The 14,792-nt window shown below is 42.1% G+C and overlaps 1 protein-coding gene across 1 annotated transcript; it reads left to right on the forward strand.

Moving 5' to 3' along the window:
- Positions 1–7,865: 7,865 nt before the first annotated feature.
- LOC308562198 (olfactory receptor 2A2-like) lies at positions 7,866–8,795 on the forward strand (the record flags this gene model as incomplete). The annotated part of the gene is made up of 1 exon (XM_081148051.1): positions 7,866–8,795. The coding sequence occupies one exon, from the start codon at positions 7,866–7,868 to the stop codon at positions 8,793–8,795; it is 930 nt and encodes a 309-aa protein (XP_081004177.1).
- Between the last annotated feature and the right edge of the window lie 5,997 nt (positions 8,796–14,792).

A 14,792-nucleotide genomic window follows, 5' to 3' on the forward strand; every position in this document is an offset into this window, starting at 1 on the left:
ATTAAAAAAGAAATGTAATGAAGCGATTTGTAAAAGAAAGAACAGTTGGCAATTGTAAGCTTCAAGCCCATAAAATGATGACACTAAAAGCAAAATGAAATGAGAATAAATAACTTTTACAATTTTTGCTTATCAAACCCTGACAAACTAGACAATATCTTCAGATCCCAAAGGATTTTCAAACTCTGACATACTCGGTAATATCTTCAAATCCCAAAGCAAATTTCTAAAATATACTGCTTCCAATTGTGAGAGTAAAGTAAAAAAAAAATCAAAAAATCTTTTCTGTCACCAAATTGTGATTATTTGAGGTTAAAATGTGAATGGGGATTTTTTTAGTGTAGCTGCATGGAGAGAGGCGGGCGAGTGAGGCACCAGCAGCCACAGGCAGAGCAGTGGGGTTGCAGGTAGGCAGGCTCTTCGAGGTGCAGCAAACCCAGGAGTCTGGAGATGTCTGAAGGTCATCAAGGTGAATGTTTCCAAAAACTTGTCCTAGAGGATGGCTGTGAAATAACGACCAAGATCACAACTGCATGTCACGAGAGGTACCAACGTTGACATCCTATGGTAGCTGCAGATGGATATTCGGATCCTTAGCCATGGTATTTAAAAATCCTTCACGTCCTCAAGTGTGGCCTACAACAGTGTGGGGAGGGAACTGGTTAAGAGCAAATGATGAAAATTAATATTTTATCTGACATTGATAACCTTAACAATAAATGATGTGTGTGTGGGGGGGAAACAAACAAAACACTAATGGGAATTTTCCTTCTGGGGTGACGGCATGACTAGCTCTGTGGACGTGTTCCTCATTGGCACTGGTGAAAATTGTTTTAAACAACCGGTTCCAGTCTCTGGAAATGGCCCTAAGAACATACAGCAAATGAAGAGACATTTATTCAAGAAAACTTACTAAAACTCAGTAAGGAGAGCAAGAGTCTGTGATATCTGCTTCCAACAATAGAATTAAGAGCCATGTAAAGAAACAGGAAAGTGTGACCCATACCCTGGTAATAAAGCAGCAACAGAACTGCCTGTAAGAGGGACCAGACGTTGGATTATAAACATGTTTGATGACCTCAAGGGAACTGTGATTAAAGGAGTAAGGACTGTACCAGTTTGGACCACATTTATTTAGACCGAAGAATGCATTTTACAGCCCATGTTGTCCAGCCGTGGGCAGAGAGGTATCCCGTGACATAGACACAGCATGTTGCATAACCTCCTGTGAGGGGTGGTTTGATAGAGAATTGAGTGGGCAGCCTGAGCATTTGTCATCTAAAATGGGAGGAGATGGGGAAGAAGGATCTGCTGACTTCCTTCGTGAGTGTGCTCACACCCAGCGCGTGCAGGGCCCAGGGGAGAGGTCCCGCTCACAGATATCTCTACTTTTCTGCGGGCATTTGAGGAAAAGGGGCATCTGTTTTCCTGCCTTACATAGTTGCCCCAGAAGCGGGCACGATCCCTAAGCAAGAAACTGTAGCTATACCTTTAAGCATTTGTGGCAGAATTCCTCAAGTCTGCTGGGATGCCCGTGTTTTCACCCCATCTGGCAGAATCGGGGTTGACGGTGAATGCAGCTGAGTCGCCTAGTGGTTGAGATGGCCCACCAGTCGGTACCCATCCACCCCACCCTATATGAACGGGGTTGGACTGACACTTGCTCAACTGGTCTTCTGTCACAGGGGCTGAATTAATATCCCTTCCAAAGGTGGAAATCTGAGCAAAAATCAATGCTAAACGGAGAGAGGGAGAAGTGGTACCGGAGAGTAAACAAATGGAAATAAGGTGAATTAATATGACTGTGGTGCCTCAAGAAAGGCTCACAGCTGCAGACTGACATTGTCCCTTTTTAAAAAATATGTTTTTATTGATTTTGGGAGAGAGGAAGAGAAAGGGAGAGAGAGAGAGACAGAAACACCAATGATGAGAGAGTCATTGATCGGCTGCCTTCTGTGCAGCCCCTGCTGGGGATGGAGCCTGCAACCCGGGTACGTGCCCTGACCGGGAATCGAACCTTGATCTCCCGGATCATGGGTGGACACTCAACTACTGAGCCATGCCGGCCGGGCAAAAAGTGTCTAAATATTATTGTGAAAATAGTTTTGACCTCATAGGCCCTTTGAAATGCTCTCAGAGATCCCCAGTGGTCCCTGGACCACACTCAATTCATAACAGTGTATTTAAACTTCGATCTCCACATCTGCAAAGCAAAAGTTATGATCAGATTGAACTATGTGCTCAATATAAAGTATTTGGCACATTTTCTGAAACATAAAATGGACTCAGTAATTGTTGCTTTTGGAGATTACACGTCTTCATTTGTACTGTCAGCTGTCAATGCGGAGAGTCCTGGCTTGGGGGACCTGTTCTCTCTCAGGGCTGCCCCCAGCAGCTTCCACGGGAACCCTCTGAAAGCCCCAGCCTCTTGTGTACCTTCATGAGGATTGTCCAGAAGATGCATTCATAAAACTAATAATTTTAAGAGTGCGGGTACTATAACGTGATATCTGTCTCAGGTTTAAAACCCTCGAGCTATCTGAAAGTTCATGTAGAAACAGCAGGACGCTAGCATCCGCCCAGCCTGTCCCCTAGGATTTTTCCTCTAAGGACAGTCAGACCCAATCTCAGCTCTCCTCCAGAGAGAAGATTCAGAGATTTCCCTTTTCCTGCAGGGAGAAGATAACTAGGCAGGATATCTTATGATCCTCCTGGGAATTTGAACTCTCAGTAGAAACCGAAGGATGTTTTTAATTCATCTGATTCTAGAGTAAAAGCTGTGCTCCCGGGCTTCTCTGAAGAACCTCCAGCAGGACCCGGGGACCCTCCTGCAGCTGGATTAAACCCCCGCAGGCTGCTGGGGAAGGAGGGTCCCACCCCCAGGCGAGGTACTCTCTCCCCCCTGTGGGTTTACTCCAGGTCAGAGGAGGCACTGGCGAGAAAACCCAGCGCTAGCATCTCCCTGTGCACAGAGGTGAAGTCAAGCTGGGAGGGGCTTTCAGTGCGGGTCGAGGGCGCCTCTCATGGTCACCTGCCGAGGTACCTGCGTGGTGGGGGCAGAGCTTCACGTCCAGGCGTCGGTTCTGAGTGAGGCTCTGAAATAGGTCAGTGAGGTTACCCCTACCTAGCCCAGTGACGGTGGTGGCGGCCGGGGCAAGTTCCCTCCATGGAGAAGAATATCCTAGTAAGAGTTACGGTGAATCCTTCCCTTGCTGAAACAGTGGAAGGTGTAAGTATGCCACAGAGCTAGTTCCTTTCCTGACCATCCCAGGTTATCCATTTACGGGGATGATTATCATATGGGAATCACAGTATTTAATGTAAATACCTTCCCAATCATTAAATAGGATAGGATGAGTGCCGAGACTTCTGACAAGAGCTGGAGACATAGAATAAAGCTCCACAGATCGGGAGACACTTGGAGCTACAGGACTGCCTGGGGGAATTGCTCACACTGACCATGCAAACCTTTTGTTATTTGGCTGCAAGTGTTTCATTTACTCTACGGGGAGGTGACACTTTAGACATCTAACCATGAGATAGTCTCCTCTATTCCAGTACTATATCTGCTTAAGAATTTTAATCTATCTTCAATTTTATTTTTATGTTGCTTATTTTTAAATAGCAAAGCGATAACAGTGGCAGTGAAAATAAAAATAATAATAAATAAATCTAAAATAAAATAATAAACCTATTCACTCACACAAAAAATACTAAAAAGTTAATAAATGTGTTCCTACTGACTGGTAATAGATTGAGTTACCTTCAACAATATTATTATTCTTTATGTTCAGAGATTAAATGTGTTTCAGACATTATTTATTGTGTCTACTGTGTCTAAGCAGAGTTTTGCAATTCTCATGTTGCTATCTCTCACATTATATAATATAGGACTATTCTTGAATTATAGCAAAAATTAATGTCATAAACTTAATGCACATTTCCATAGAACCTTCCCAAATGTACTCATATTTTTTAAAGTAAAAATCTATGATTATGTCTCTGGTTCATTTTCCAGGGATTAAATTCTGTGACCTTTTCTAGTAAAATAGGAACCGTGTCTTGGTCAGTAGAAACTGGCAAATAGAAGATGCTTAGCACGTACATTTTTTGAATTAAAAACGACAATCATCTACTTGACAGACATTGCCTGAGTGCCTGTTTCATCTAGATCTATACTAATTATTATGAGACATAAAGATGAATAAGACATATCACCCATCTGCAAGAGTTAATTATTTGGTGAAAGGGAATCTCAGTTTAAAGAAATGACATTTGGCCTAAATATCTTTTTATCTTAGATATAATCCTGAAGTTTATCCATATCTTTATAGCGAGGATATAACTAATTGAACTGCTATTATTGGCCAAGCTGGTACATTTATTAGGTTCCTGAAGAGCCTCCCCACGAGAATCTAGTCTAACTTGCAAGAGTAGCAAAGGTCCTCTTCTTAGGCTGTCTGACAGCCTTTTAATGGGGCCTTGGGAAGGCAAGCAGGCTGCTAGCTTTCTTTTTACAACTGGTTGTAAACTACAGGATAATGGTTCCGATGGGGAGGGTGTGGCTGCCCTGAAACACTCTCCTGGGTAGGAACAGTTTGTAAGCACACTGGTGTTTTTGAATGACCCATGTGCATTTCCCAACTCAATATATACCAGCCTGAGGGTTTCTTTTACCTAAGTCTGATCCTCTCCAAAGGGATAGACAGTGATCATTAACACTTTTAAAATTACCGAATTCATCCTATACTCGTAAGCATTAAACAATGTGTGAATTAAAATTATATCCATTCTCTTAATAGATTTAACTCATGATCATGTGGGAATGCCTTGTCTGCTCTGCTGAAACCTTACTGTAAGGCATGTGTGATACAATGGCCTTATATATTATACAACATGTATGTTTTTCTTCGTATAAAAATATTGTTTAACTTGTAATTCCTGCGTTGGTAGAAAGCCCCTCCCCCTTGTTAACATGTAGTGAAGCGTCACGTAATTATAGATGCCATTCACCTAGAAAACAGGAGTCTTCTCAAGCCAGAAACTGGAATTGAGAAGAAAACACTAGAGCAGACACCTCATGAGAAATCTGAATCTCTTGTTCTTAATAATGTAGATGTGAACACACCCAGGAAGGAGATCTGAGGAGTGGTGTTAAGATCGTTTCTTTCACTTGGAACCATGTGGAACCCGGGGCGTAAGAAACACAAACTAATGTTATACGAAAGTGTGTCAGTTCCTTCCAGTTAGAGGGTAGGTGGCTCCTGTAGGAGGTAGAATACGAATATAAGAAGAAGAATAGAGAATTTCAGCCTGCTAACCAAGTAGCTACACACATTGTAAGCCAGCTCGTACTTAAGCTTTGAGGAGGGCTAATTCCCATTTAGTATTTTTCTTCTTTCTCAGTATTTAGCTTTAATCTGAGATAAGAATGAACCAGAGGAAGATGATGATTAGCAGGCTTTCACCTAAGCACTAGAAGAAGATCAATGCCCCTCTGGCAGCCAGCATGGTAGGCACAGCCGCAGAAGTGGGACAAGCACATAGGAAGGTGAATCTAGGGCCACGGAGTCCTGACTGTTCAGTTAGACACCTTCCCACCGGGCGGTTTCTTACAGAGCTGTCTTCATAGACCTGGGATTCTGCTTGTTTGGTTTTTAGGTGACTAGAGATTGAGAGATGCATAAACAGAGATACATAAATTGTGTGACTGATTTGACTGAGCACTTTCAAATCTCAGAATTTACTGTAAGGATTCATGAAAAAACAACACAAAGATACATATATATAAAATCTAATCACTGAAGCATTATATTGCACAAACCTAGTGAAATAAATAAATTAAAATATTTATATTGAAGGAAATAGTGTGCAGCTGTTCAAAGCACACCGCACAGATATGTTCTGACATGGGAAACAGTTCCTGATTGTTTCTAAATGAAAGAAATAGACAAACCAGCAATACGGTTTGATATACACGTATTTAAATTCATGATACGTATGAAAATAAATGCACAGTAAAATGGTATAAGTGCACATACGAATTATTAACAATGATCACTTGTGATTCTTTTCGGGTATTACCTCTTTAGTCTTTTAAATAGAGTTTCATAATGTTTTTTTAAGGAGCTTTTGCAACTTGGTGTCAAAGGCACACAAAGTAAGAACCACCCTATTCCCACAAGGAACCACACTCCTACAGCTTTAATCTCTAAATGTGAAATGTTTAAGAGTCTGTAATATTCTAAATGGGAATAGAACAAGGGAATGATATAAATTTGATAATTAATGTTAGTTACAAATCTATATTTTGCCTAAAAACTGACCACCAAATACTCTTAAGACCATTTTCTTCAATGCTAGTAATGTTAACTTAGTGAAATAGATTTGGCTCCATAAAAGGGAAGCCAGTTTAAGCTGTTTTTAATTTTCAGAAATATCGGAATCTGTTATCCCAGGAACTGACAGCTTGTATTCCTTGCCAAATTACATGCTTGCTCTTTTGCAAGAGGATATCAGGAATATGGCAGAAATCATGATAAAAATATAAATTGTTGAAATCCAGATACTGTTTTATAAATATGATTCTTCAGTAAATTAATCAGGCCTTTTCAGAGAAACGGCTACATCCGTGGCTGAAGAGAGGAATGTGTAAGAAAAGTGTAAAGCATTGTGTCAAGAGTAAGGAAGTACCCAAAATTTGTAGAAACATGTTAAAAGGACAAAAGGGGACGTTTGGAGGGTTTACGTCTAGAATAATTAAGCATGAATAAATAATAATTATAATCCCTTGATAAAAATATTCATGAGTCCATCCTGATAGAAAGATGATAGATACAGATGCAAAATGATATGTAGATGATTGATTGATAAGTAGATAGACGATAGTTTTCTGTATGTAAAAATTGACAACCAATAAATCTAACAGCAACGATGGATTAAGAGCACCAAGTTTTGCTATAATCGTTACTAATAACTGAGCCAGTTAAGATAAATACTGAAATTAGAGACTGGAAAGCTTTATGAGGAACAGAATATTACTTAGTAATTTTAATAGATGCCCCAGAAATTACACCAGGGAAAAAGGTAATGATTTTGTAATGGAGATATTTGGGAGGCACCATCTTCACCGAGTGACCCAAGTTAGCATCACCAATAACGGAACAAATGAACATCCTGCACCTACTCGTGGAATACACTGGAGGGTACTTATTTCAATTTGGGGAACATTTTACTAAAGAACTTCTCTATACTCTTCCAAAATTTCAGTGTTTATGAATAGCAAAGACTGAGTAATGATGTCAGATGAAAGGAGGCTAAAAGAGAAATGAAATTTAATATGATGTGTAATCTTGGAGTGGGTCCTGGATGGGGGGAGTAGAGAGAGAATATTAGTTTAAAGAATCACATCAACATTAAGTTGCCTCATTTTGATAATTATATTGTGGTTAGCTTAGTGAATGTCTTTGTTCTTGGTGAAAAAAATGAGGAATTTAGGGGTAAATGGGCATCATGTCTACACTTTAATCTCAAGTGGTTCAGCAAAAGGTAATGCTCATATGTAAAAATATAGAGAAAGAGAGAATGACAAGGCAAATATTAGAGAAATATTAAAATTTGTTCAATCTGGGTAGCTGGGTATATTGGGGTTCTTTGAGTAACTCTTGACCCTTTAAGTTTAAATTTATTTCACATTAAAAGTTAAAAATAGGTAACCAATTTTGGGGAGCAGGGGAAGCTTCCCAGTAGGGACAGGGATACAGTTTTCTCTGAGCTCATTTTAAGATGAGTAACTCCAATTTTTGTTGGTTCTCCAGCTCTGACCTTTTATCGCGCTTCAATTCTTGACCAGCTGTCCTTAGAGAATGGGGGGCAACCAGTCATGGGTCACAGAGTTCATCCTGGTGGGATTCCAGCTCAGTGCAGAGGTGGAAATGTTCCTCTTCTGGATCTTCTCCCTGTTCTATATCTTTAGTCTGCTGGCAAATGGCATGATCTTTGTACTCATATGTCTGGACCAGAGACTACACACCCCCATGTACTTCTTCCTCTCACACCTGGCTGTCATCGACATGTCCTATGCTTCCAACAATGTCCCCAAGATGCTGGCAAACTTAGTGAACCAGAAGAGAACCATCTCCTTTGTCCCATGCATTGTGCAGACATTTTTGTATTTGGGTCTTGCTGCTACGGAGTGCCTGATTTTGGTGGCGATGTCCTATGATAGGTTTGTGGCCATCTGCCACCCCCTCCAGTACTCCGTCATCATGAGCTGGAGAGCTTGCACGGTCCTGGTCGTCACTTCCTGGTCATGTGGCTTTGTCCTGGCTCTGATACATGCGATTCTCCTTGCAAGGCTGCTCTTCTGTGGGCCCCAGGAAGTAAACCACCTCTTCTGTGAGATCCTGTCTGTCCTCAAGCTGGCCTGTGTTGACACATGGATCAACAAAGTGGTCATCTTTGCTGCTTCTGTCTTCGTCTTAGTTGGGCCCCTCTGCTTAATGCTAGTTTCCTACACACGTATCCTCTGGGCCATCCTAAATATCCAGTCAAAGGAGGGACGCAAAAAGGCCTTCTCCACCTGCTCCTCCCACCTCTGTGTGGTTGGGCTCTTCTTTGGCATAGCCATGGTGGTTTATATGGTCCCAGAATCCAGTCAACGAGAGGAGAAGGAGAAGATACTGTCCCTGTTTCACAGTCTCTTTAACCCAATGCTGAACCCCCTCATCTACAGCCTGAGAAACGCTCAGGTGAAGGATGCCTTGCACAGAGCACTGCAGACGAGGTCCATGTGAAGGGTAGAGAGCTGTTCGATTGGAGATTGATTGCCTTATGGACTACTTCCCCATTAGAAGTTTTGTTTTTGTTTAGTTTTTAAATATATCTTTATTGATTTCAGAGAGAGAAAAGGAGAGGGGGAGAGAGAGACAGAAACACTAATGGTGAGAGAGTCATTGATCGGCTGCCTCCTGCATGGCCTCCACTGGGGATTGAGCCCACAACTTGGGCATGTGTCTTTATCAGGAATTGAACCTCGATCTCCTCGATCCTAGGTCTATACTTAACCACTGAGCCATGCCAGCCAGTTCCCTTTAGAAGTTTGATATAAAAATAGTAATTGTTCAAATTACAGCTCTGAAAATACGGTAAAATTCCATGGAAGAGTGTATCTTCTAATGGTGAAATGGGACAACTGAATTATCAGAGTATTTAGTCTTTCTTTTAAAAAAAATAGTGAACTTTATTATTTTTTTTTAAAAGCCAGTAATATTGTATAGAGAAGAATTTAAATGTAAGAAAATTATATCAATACATTTCTCTGGCCTATGTATTTAGACATATGTGACTTCTTATCACCTGTGGTAGCTAGAAACAGTATAGTAAAATTAATACCATAAGAGAGAACTTCCAAAGTAGACTGAAATTTTAATACAGGAAACATTGCAGTTATAGGAATCTACCTCAGCAGTTGTGAGACGAATGAAATAAGAGTCTAAAGAAACTCTAAATTCCTTGATGAAAGAACCTAGTAGTAAAGGGAAAAAGTTAGGGAAAGCTTTAGTCCAACAAGAAACTATGTAAAAAATTCTAAAATATCTTAAAGTTATAAGATTTGGTCAAATGAAGGAAATTTATTTGTAAATGTTTAAATGGTTCTTGGGGTAAGGGCTTTGAGCATTACTCAAAATTTCCATCTATTCTTGGTTTATGATAATGTCTAATAAAGTAAGATTTAATCACCTGTTGAAGTTCTTGAAAATTTTCCCACCAACATTTTTGTGATGTTTGAACCAACTCATCTGAAGATGGTTTGGACCAGCACTAAGCAGCACAAGACAGCTATGATAGAGCTGAGGAGACAAAGGGTTATAGGGATGAGGTGGGTGAAGATGCTGGGGAAGTTCCCGAGTATTTCAGTGGGAAGTTCTCTGTGGGTATTAGGTCCTCACCTTCAGAAGCCACTTCTGAATCTCCACCATCAGGACTTTTTATGAGGGTTGGATTATATCAAGTCAAGCTGGAAAAAAGAACTGGTTGAGTATTCTTCAAAATTCTCTGAGGGAAGCATCAGGTGCTCTTCATTATTTGAGATTTAGTTAAGTTCTCCAGGGGGAGCGGGGAGGAGACAGATGCTTGCGTGTCCCCAAATCCTCTCTGGCGGTCTTTACCAATCGGAGTTCCCTCCCCCCATGTCCCCCTAAATGCCTTGTTTAATAGAACAAAGGGGTGGGGGAATGTGCACACTAGTATTTTTGAATGACTCATTTGTGTTTCTTAACTCAATATATACCAGCCTGAGAATGTACATTAACCTAAACCTGAGAGTCACCAAAGGGACTAGACAGTAATTCTCAGCACAGGGACAATGGTAGCTGTCTCTTTAGTCTCTCTCTGCAAAGCCACACAATGCAATCTCTCCCTGTCCCTAGCTGGTGACAATAAGAACCTGCCTTTCTCAACTCACATACCACCAGAGGCTCTTTCAGTGGCTGAGCCGAACAGGCCACCAAAAGATGGAGCTGGATATCAGGGTTCCTTGGGCCTTTTCATGATCTTCTCCAGGCTCAATACTGGTGGAAGCTGGCTGTGTAAGCAGCTTGGCCCCTACCACGTATTCCCAGGCCCAGCAGAGGCAGCCACCAACCATGGATCATTTTATAGCTTTGAATAGGTAGCCCAGAGCTGGTCACAAGCAGTGTGTGACACTGAGCTGTACCAGAGACCCTCCAAAGAGGGCCCAGAACGAATACACTCAGTGGATGGCTTCAGACCACATTAGCTCCACAAATGCCACACCCACAGGGAGATTTCGGCAGACACCAGACCCTGCTGGGGTAAATTCTGCTTTGCAAAATCAGCCCCTGCACAGCAGCTCATACACTGTGGTCAGGGTGAACCTGCACAGCCAGCCTAAGGGTCAACCCCACCCATGGATGAGCCTATAGCAATCAATACTCAACTACAACAGGAAGGCTTATGTAACCCACACAAGGGACATTCCTGGATAGTTTAAGGAACCTCTGGAACAACATCAAGTGTAACAACATATTTATACCATTGTTTAATATTATGAAATTACAATAAATCCTGATAAGGAGAAATAAAGATGTGTCCTGGTGTGGGCTTCGTTGGATTCATCTTGTTTGGGACTTTCTGCGCTTCCTGGACTTACAAGTCTTTTTCCTTCACCAGGTTAGGGAAGTTTTCAGTCCTTATTTCTTTAAACAGGTTCTCAATACCTTTCTTTCTGGTACTCCTGGTACTCCTATGATGTTGTTACACTTGAGCAGTAGCAAATTAAGAATTGTTTCTCTTTACAAGTCATCTTTTACCTCAATGTAAATTAAATAAAACTTATGAACACAAAGTAATGACTTCATTTTCGTTGAACATTTTATAGAGATAATTATGGATTTACACGTAATTGTAAAAAATAATATGGAGTGATCCTATGTGCCCCTTATTTTTCTTTCTTTTGTCTTTCTATTGATTCATTTATTTAAAATATCTATTAAAATTTGCAATAATATTTTTACACTTTCTTCAGTTTCAAAACAACTAAGAGGACATTGTATTGTCAGTGTGTGTGTGTGTGTGTGTGAGAGAGAGAGAGAGAAGGAATGAGAGTGAGTGTATGTGTGTGTGTGTTTGCCATGAAGAGAAACTTTTTGTATTTTCACTGCATCAAATTTACAAAAGCTAAACAATAAACAGTATCTTCGACCAAAAAAAACAACAAAAAACACACCAAAAAATCCCCAAAAAACTATAAAGCAGGAAAGAAATCTGAAGATGTATAATCTATGAATTTAGGGGGATCCAGACTGTCTCTCAGCTTTGTCTGAGCCATTGTTTCTATGGGACCACTGCCATCCTCACTGGTGCCTCCTCAGGTCAGTACTTGCAAAAGTTTAAGGTGCTGTCCCATGTGTCTTCACCTTTCCATCTTAGGTTATTTTACTTGCTTGCAAACTAATTTTTCAATCACAAGCAGTTTTTCTGAAACTTTCTTATAAGAATCACTGCAAAGCAGGTGTAAGACATTAATTCATTTTGGTATTGCCATTCTCTGTATGTTTATAATATGGTCTGTGTCTTCAAGCTTGTCCAGCATACCCCATAGAAACACTGTATTCAAATTATATGAATTATTCATGGAATTCTGAATTCATGGCAATTTTCAAATGATTAAATTCTAGCTGTGAACTTTTTTTCTAGTAAAGTAGGATTCCTTGGATAGAAACTGATGATAGAAGATGCTTTACAGAGAGAGAAGCATGAATTCATAGAACTGGAATCATTTTAAGAATTTGGATACTATAATTTTTTATATCTATTTCAGGTTTATAACCCTTGAGGTAGGTATTTTAAAAACCTTTATGGATACAGTGTAATGCAGTATGTGACCTGAGATATATATATATATGGGGGAGGAGGGGGAAAGAGAATGAATTAAAAATTACTTTCTTCCACTTAACAAACACTCGTTGGGTGCCTGTTTCATGTAGAATTATACTCACTATTATAAAAGACATAAGACATGTATATGATATATTACCCACTCACAGGACTGCTTTAATCAGTTAAAGGAGTTACGTCAGTTTAAATAAATGACAGTTGGTATCAAACCCTAGCTCATTGTTGAGTGTATCTTAAGGATTACATAGCTCTTCATAATATTGTTGTCCAAGCCTATTGTCCAAGAATTGGTGGCTAAAAGATGCCCCTCATACTAAACCACTCTAATTTCCTAGAGTAGAAAAAGACATTCTGTAAGAGAACTCTTAGGTGATGGATATGTGTATGGCATAGATTGTGGTGATTTTTTATGGGTGTATAATCTCCAAATTCCTCAGGTTGTATGCATTAAATACCTACAGCTTTTTATATGTCTCGCCCATGCCCTATGGAATCCTCCAGGTAGATACACTAATGTTCCTTGGGGAGCCAGGTCACGGCGAGGAGTTGACATTCAAGAGTGGCTGCAGGGCCCTGTAGAGACACGGCCTCCTGTTTTTCTGAGGCATTTTCCTGGGTCTTGGAATCAAAGGCAAGCATATTTTTCTCACTGCATTTATGAGTAGAATTGTAAATGTTACGTCCTGCTCCACTAAGCAGTGGGAGGAGACAAGAAACCGCGCTGGGGTCACACGGGGTGGCCAGTCTTCTCAGAGTTGAATTGCCACCCCTCCCTGCTAAGCATTTCTGTCACTCATGGTTCCAGCTGTACTCAGGGCCACCAACCATAATTTATTATCCAGCCTCTGGTTTGAATAAACTATAGATTTATTTGCAGTTTCTGAAGGCTCTAGGCAGGAGATGCAAACAGTAGCTTTCCCTAGGGAGGGCTGGATGTAATGGGACCCCTTCTCTTTTGCATCCTTGGGTTGTGATGGGGATCTCTAAGTGGAACATCTCCTCTCTCGGCCCCGATCTCTCCTCACTGGTCCAGTGAGACTGAGAGAAAGGATTCTGTCCTGAGTTCCCCTCTCTCCCTACTAGAAGGAAATAAAGCAAGAAGATCAGGATTTATTTTTTTGGAGAGAAGTTTTAATTGAATATTTGAGGTACACCCCTGATTCTACAGTACATAGACCTCCACTGAAGTATTTCCCACATTGTAATTTTAAAAAAATATATTTTAATTGATTTTTTTTAGAGAGAGTAAGTGAGAGGGAAAGACAGAGAGAGAAACATCAATGAGAAAGAAACATGGATGGGCTGCCTCCTGCACACCGCCCCCTACTGGGGATGGAGCCTGCAACCTGGGCGTGTGTCCTGACCGGGAATCAAACCAGCCGCCAAGGGTCCCCCAGACCTGATCCTCGGACAGCTCAGGAAGACTGTGTTCTGTTGCTTTCAGGGCTGACCCCCAAGGCCCGGCAGGAGCTCCAGGGCAGCGCTTCTCCCACCTGAGACTAGCCAAGTGTGTCTTCAGCACCCAGCACCTTCCCGCTTCCCGTTCCCGGTTCCTCCTGGTGGCCTTGCGCCCCACACCTCTGCGGAATGCTGCTGTTTTCTGCCTGAGCCTGCTCCTGCTGGGCCACGTGCCAGGCTCCACATGCTTCCATTCTCCTTCCCCCAGCAGAAACTTCTGACCGTGTAACATGCTTCCTCCCTACAGAAGACCCCAGAGATGAGCATTTCCCTCCAGCTTCCACCTCTCCAACCTAGGCAGCTCCGGCCCTGTCTCCAGGGGTCCAGAGGGCCCCCCCATCCTTCAAACAGTGAGGTTGGCTCCCCAGCTGTTCATCATTCCCCCTCCTCCCACGAACCAGCCTCTCTGAGTATGGGGGAAACCTCCACTCCTCCCTCCGCTCTCTGAGGACTGCGCCCGGCCGGAGGGGGGAGAGGGAGCGGGGCGGGAGGCTCCCTCTCTCAGCACCTCTCTTCCCTTCCTGCCTCTGCTGCTTCTGCTTTCTTCTGCCTTCCCCAAACTCAAGACCCGGTGGGTCGAACTTATATAGGTTCCTCTCCCTTCTTCAGTAGATGCTTCTGCCCTAGGAGCTCAGAGTAAAGAAAGCCTGAGAACAATAAAAGAGAATTCCCGCAGGGTGTGCTCACGGGAAGCAGGAGCCGGGCTGGGGGCTCGGCCACGCCGTTATTGGACGGGGGAGAGCGTGTTGGACTGCGGGACAGTCCGGTGGCCCTCCAGGCCCGGCCCTCAGCTCTGCCCTGGCTCCTAGCCTCGTCTTCATTTGCGAGGACCCCACCAGGTTTGAGACTCCAGCCCTCCCCCGGGGCCTCCCAGATGGGGATCCCTTGGCAACCAAGTCCCCTTAGCTGGTCAC

The sequence above is a fragment of the Miniopterus schreibersii genome (assembly GCF_964146895.1).
Source record: "Miniopterus schreibersii genome assembly, chromosome: 9".
Classification (NCBI taxonomy): domain Eukaryota; kingdom Metazoa; phylum Chordata; class Mammalia; order Chiroptera; family Miniopteridae; genus Miniopterus; species Miniopterus schreibersii.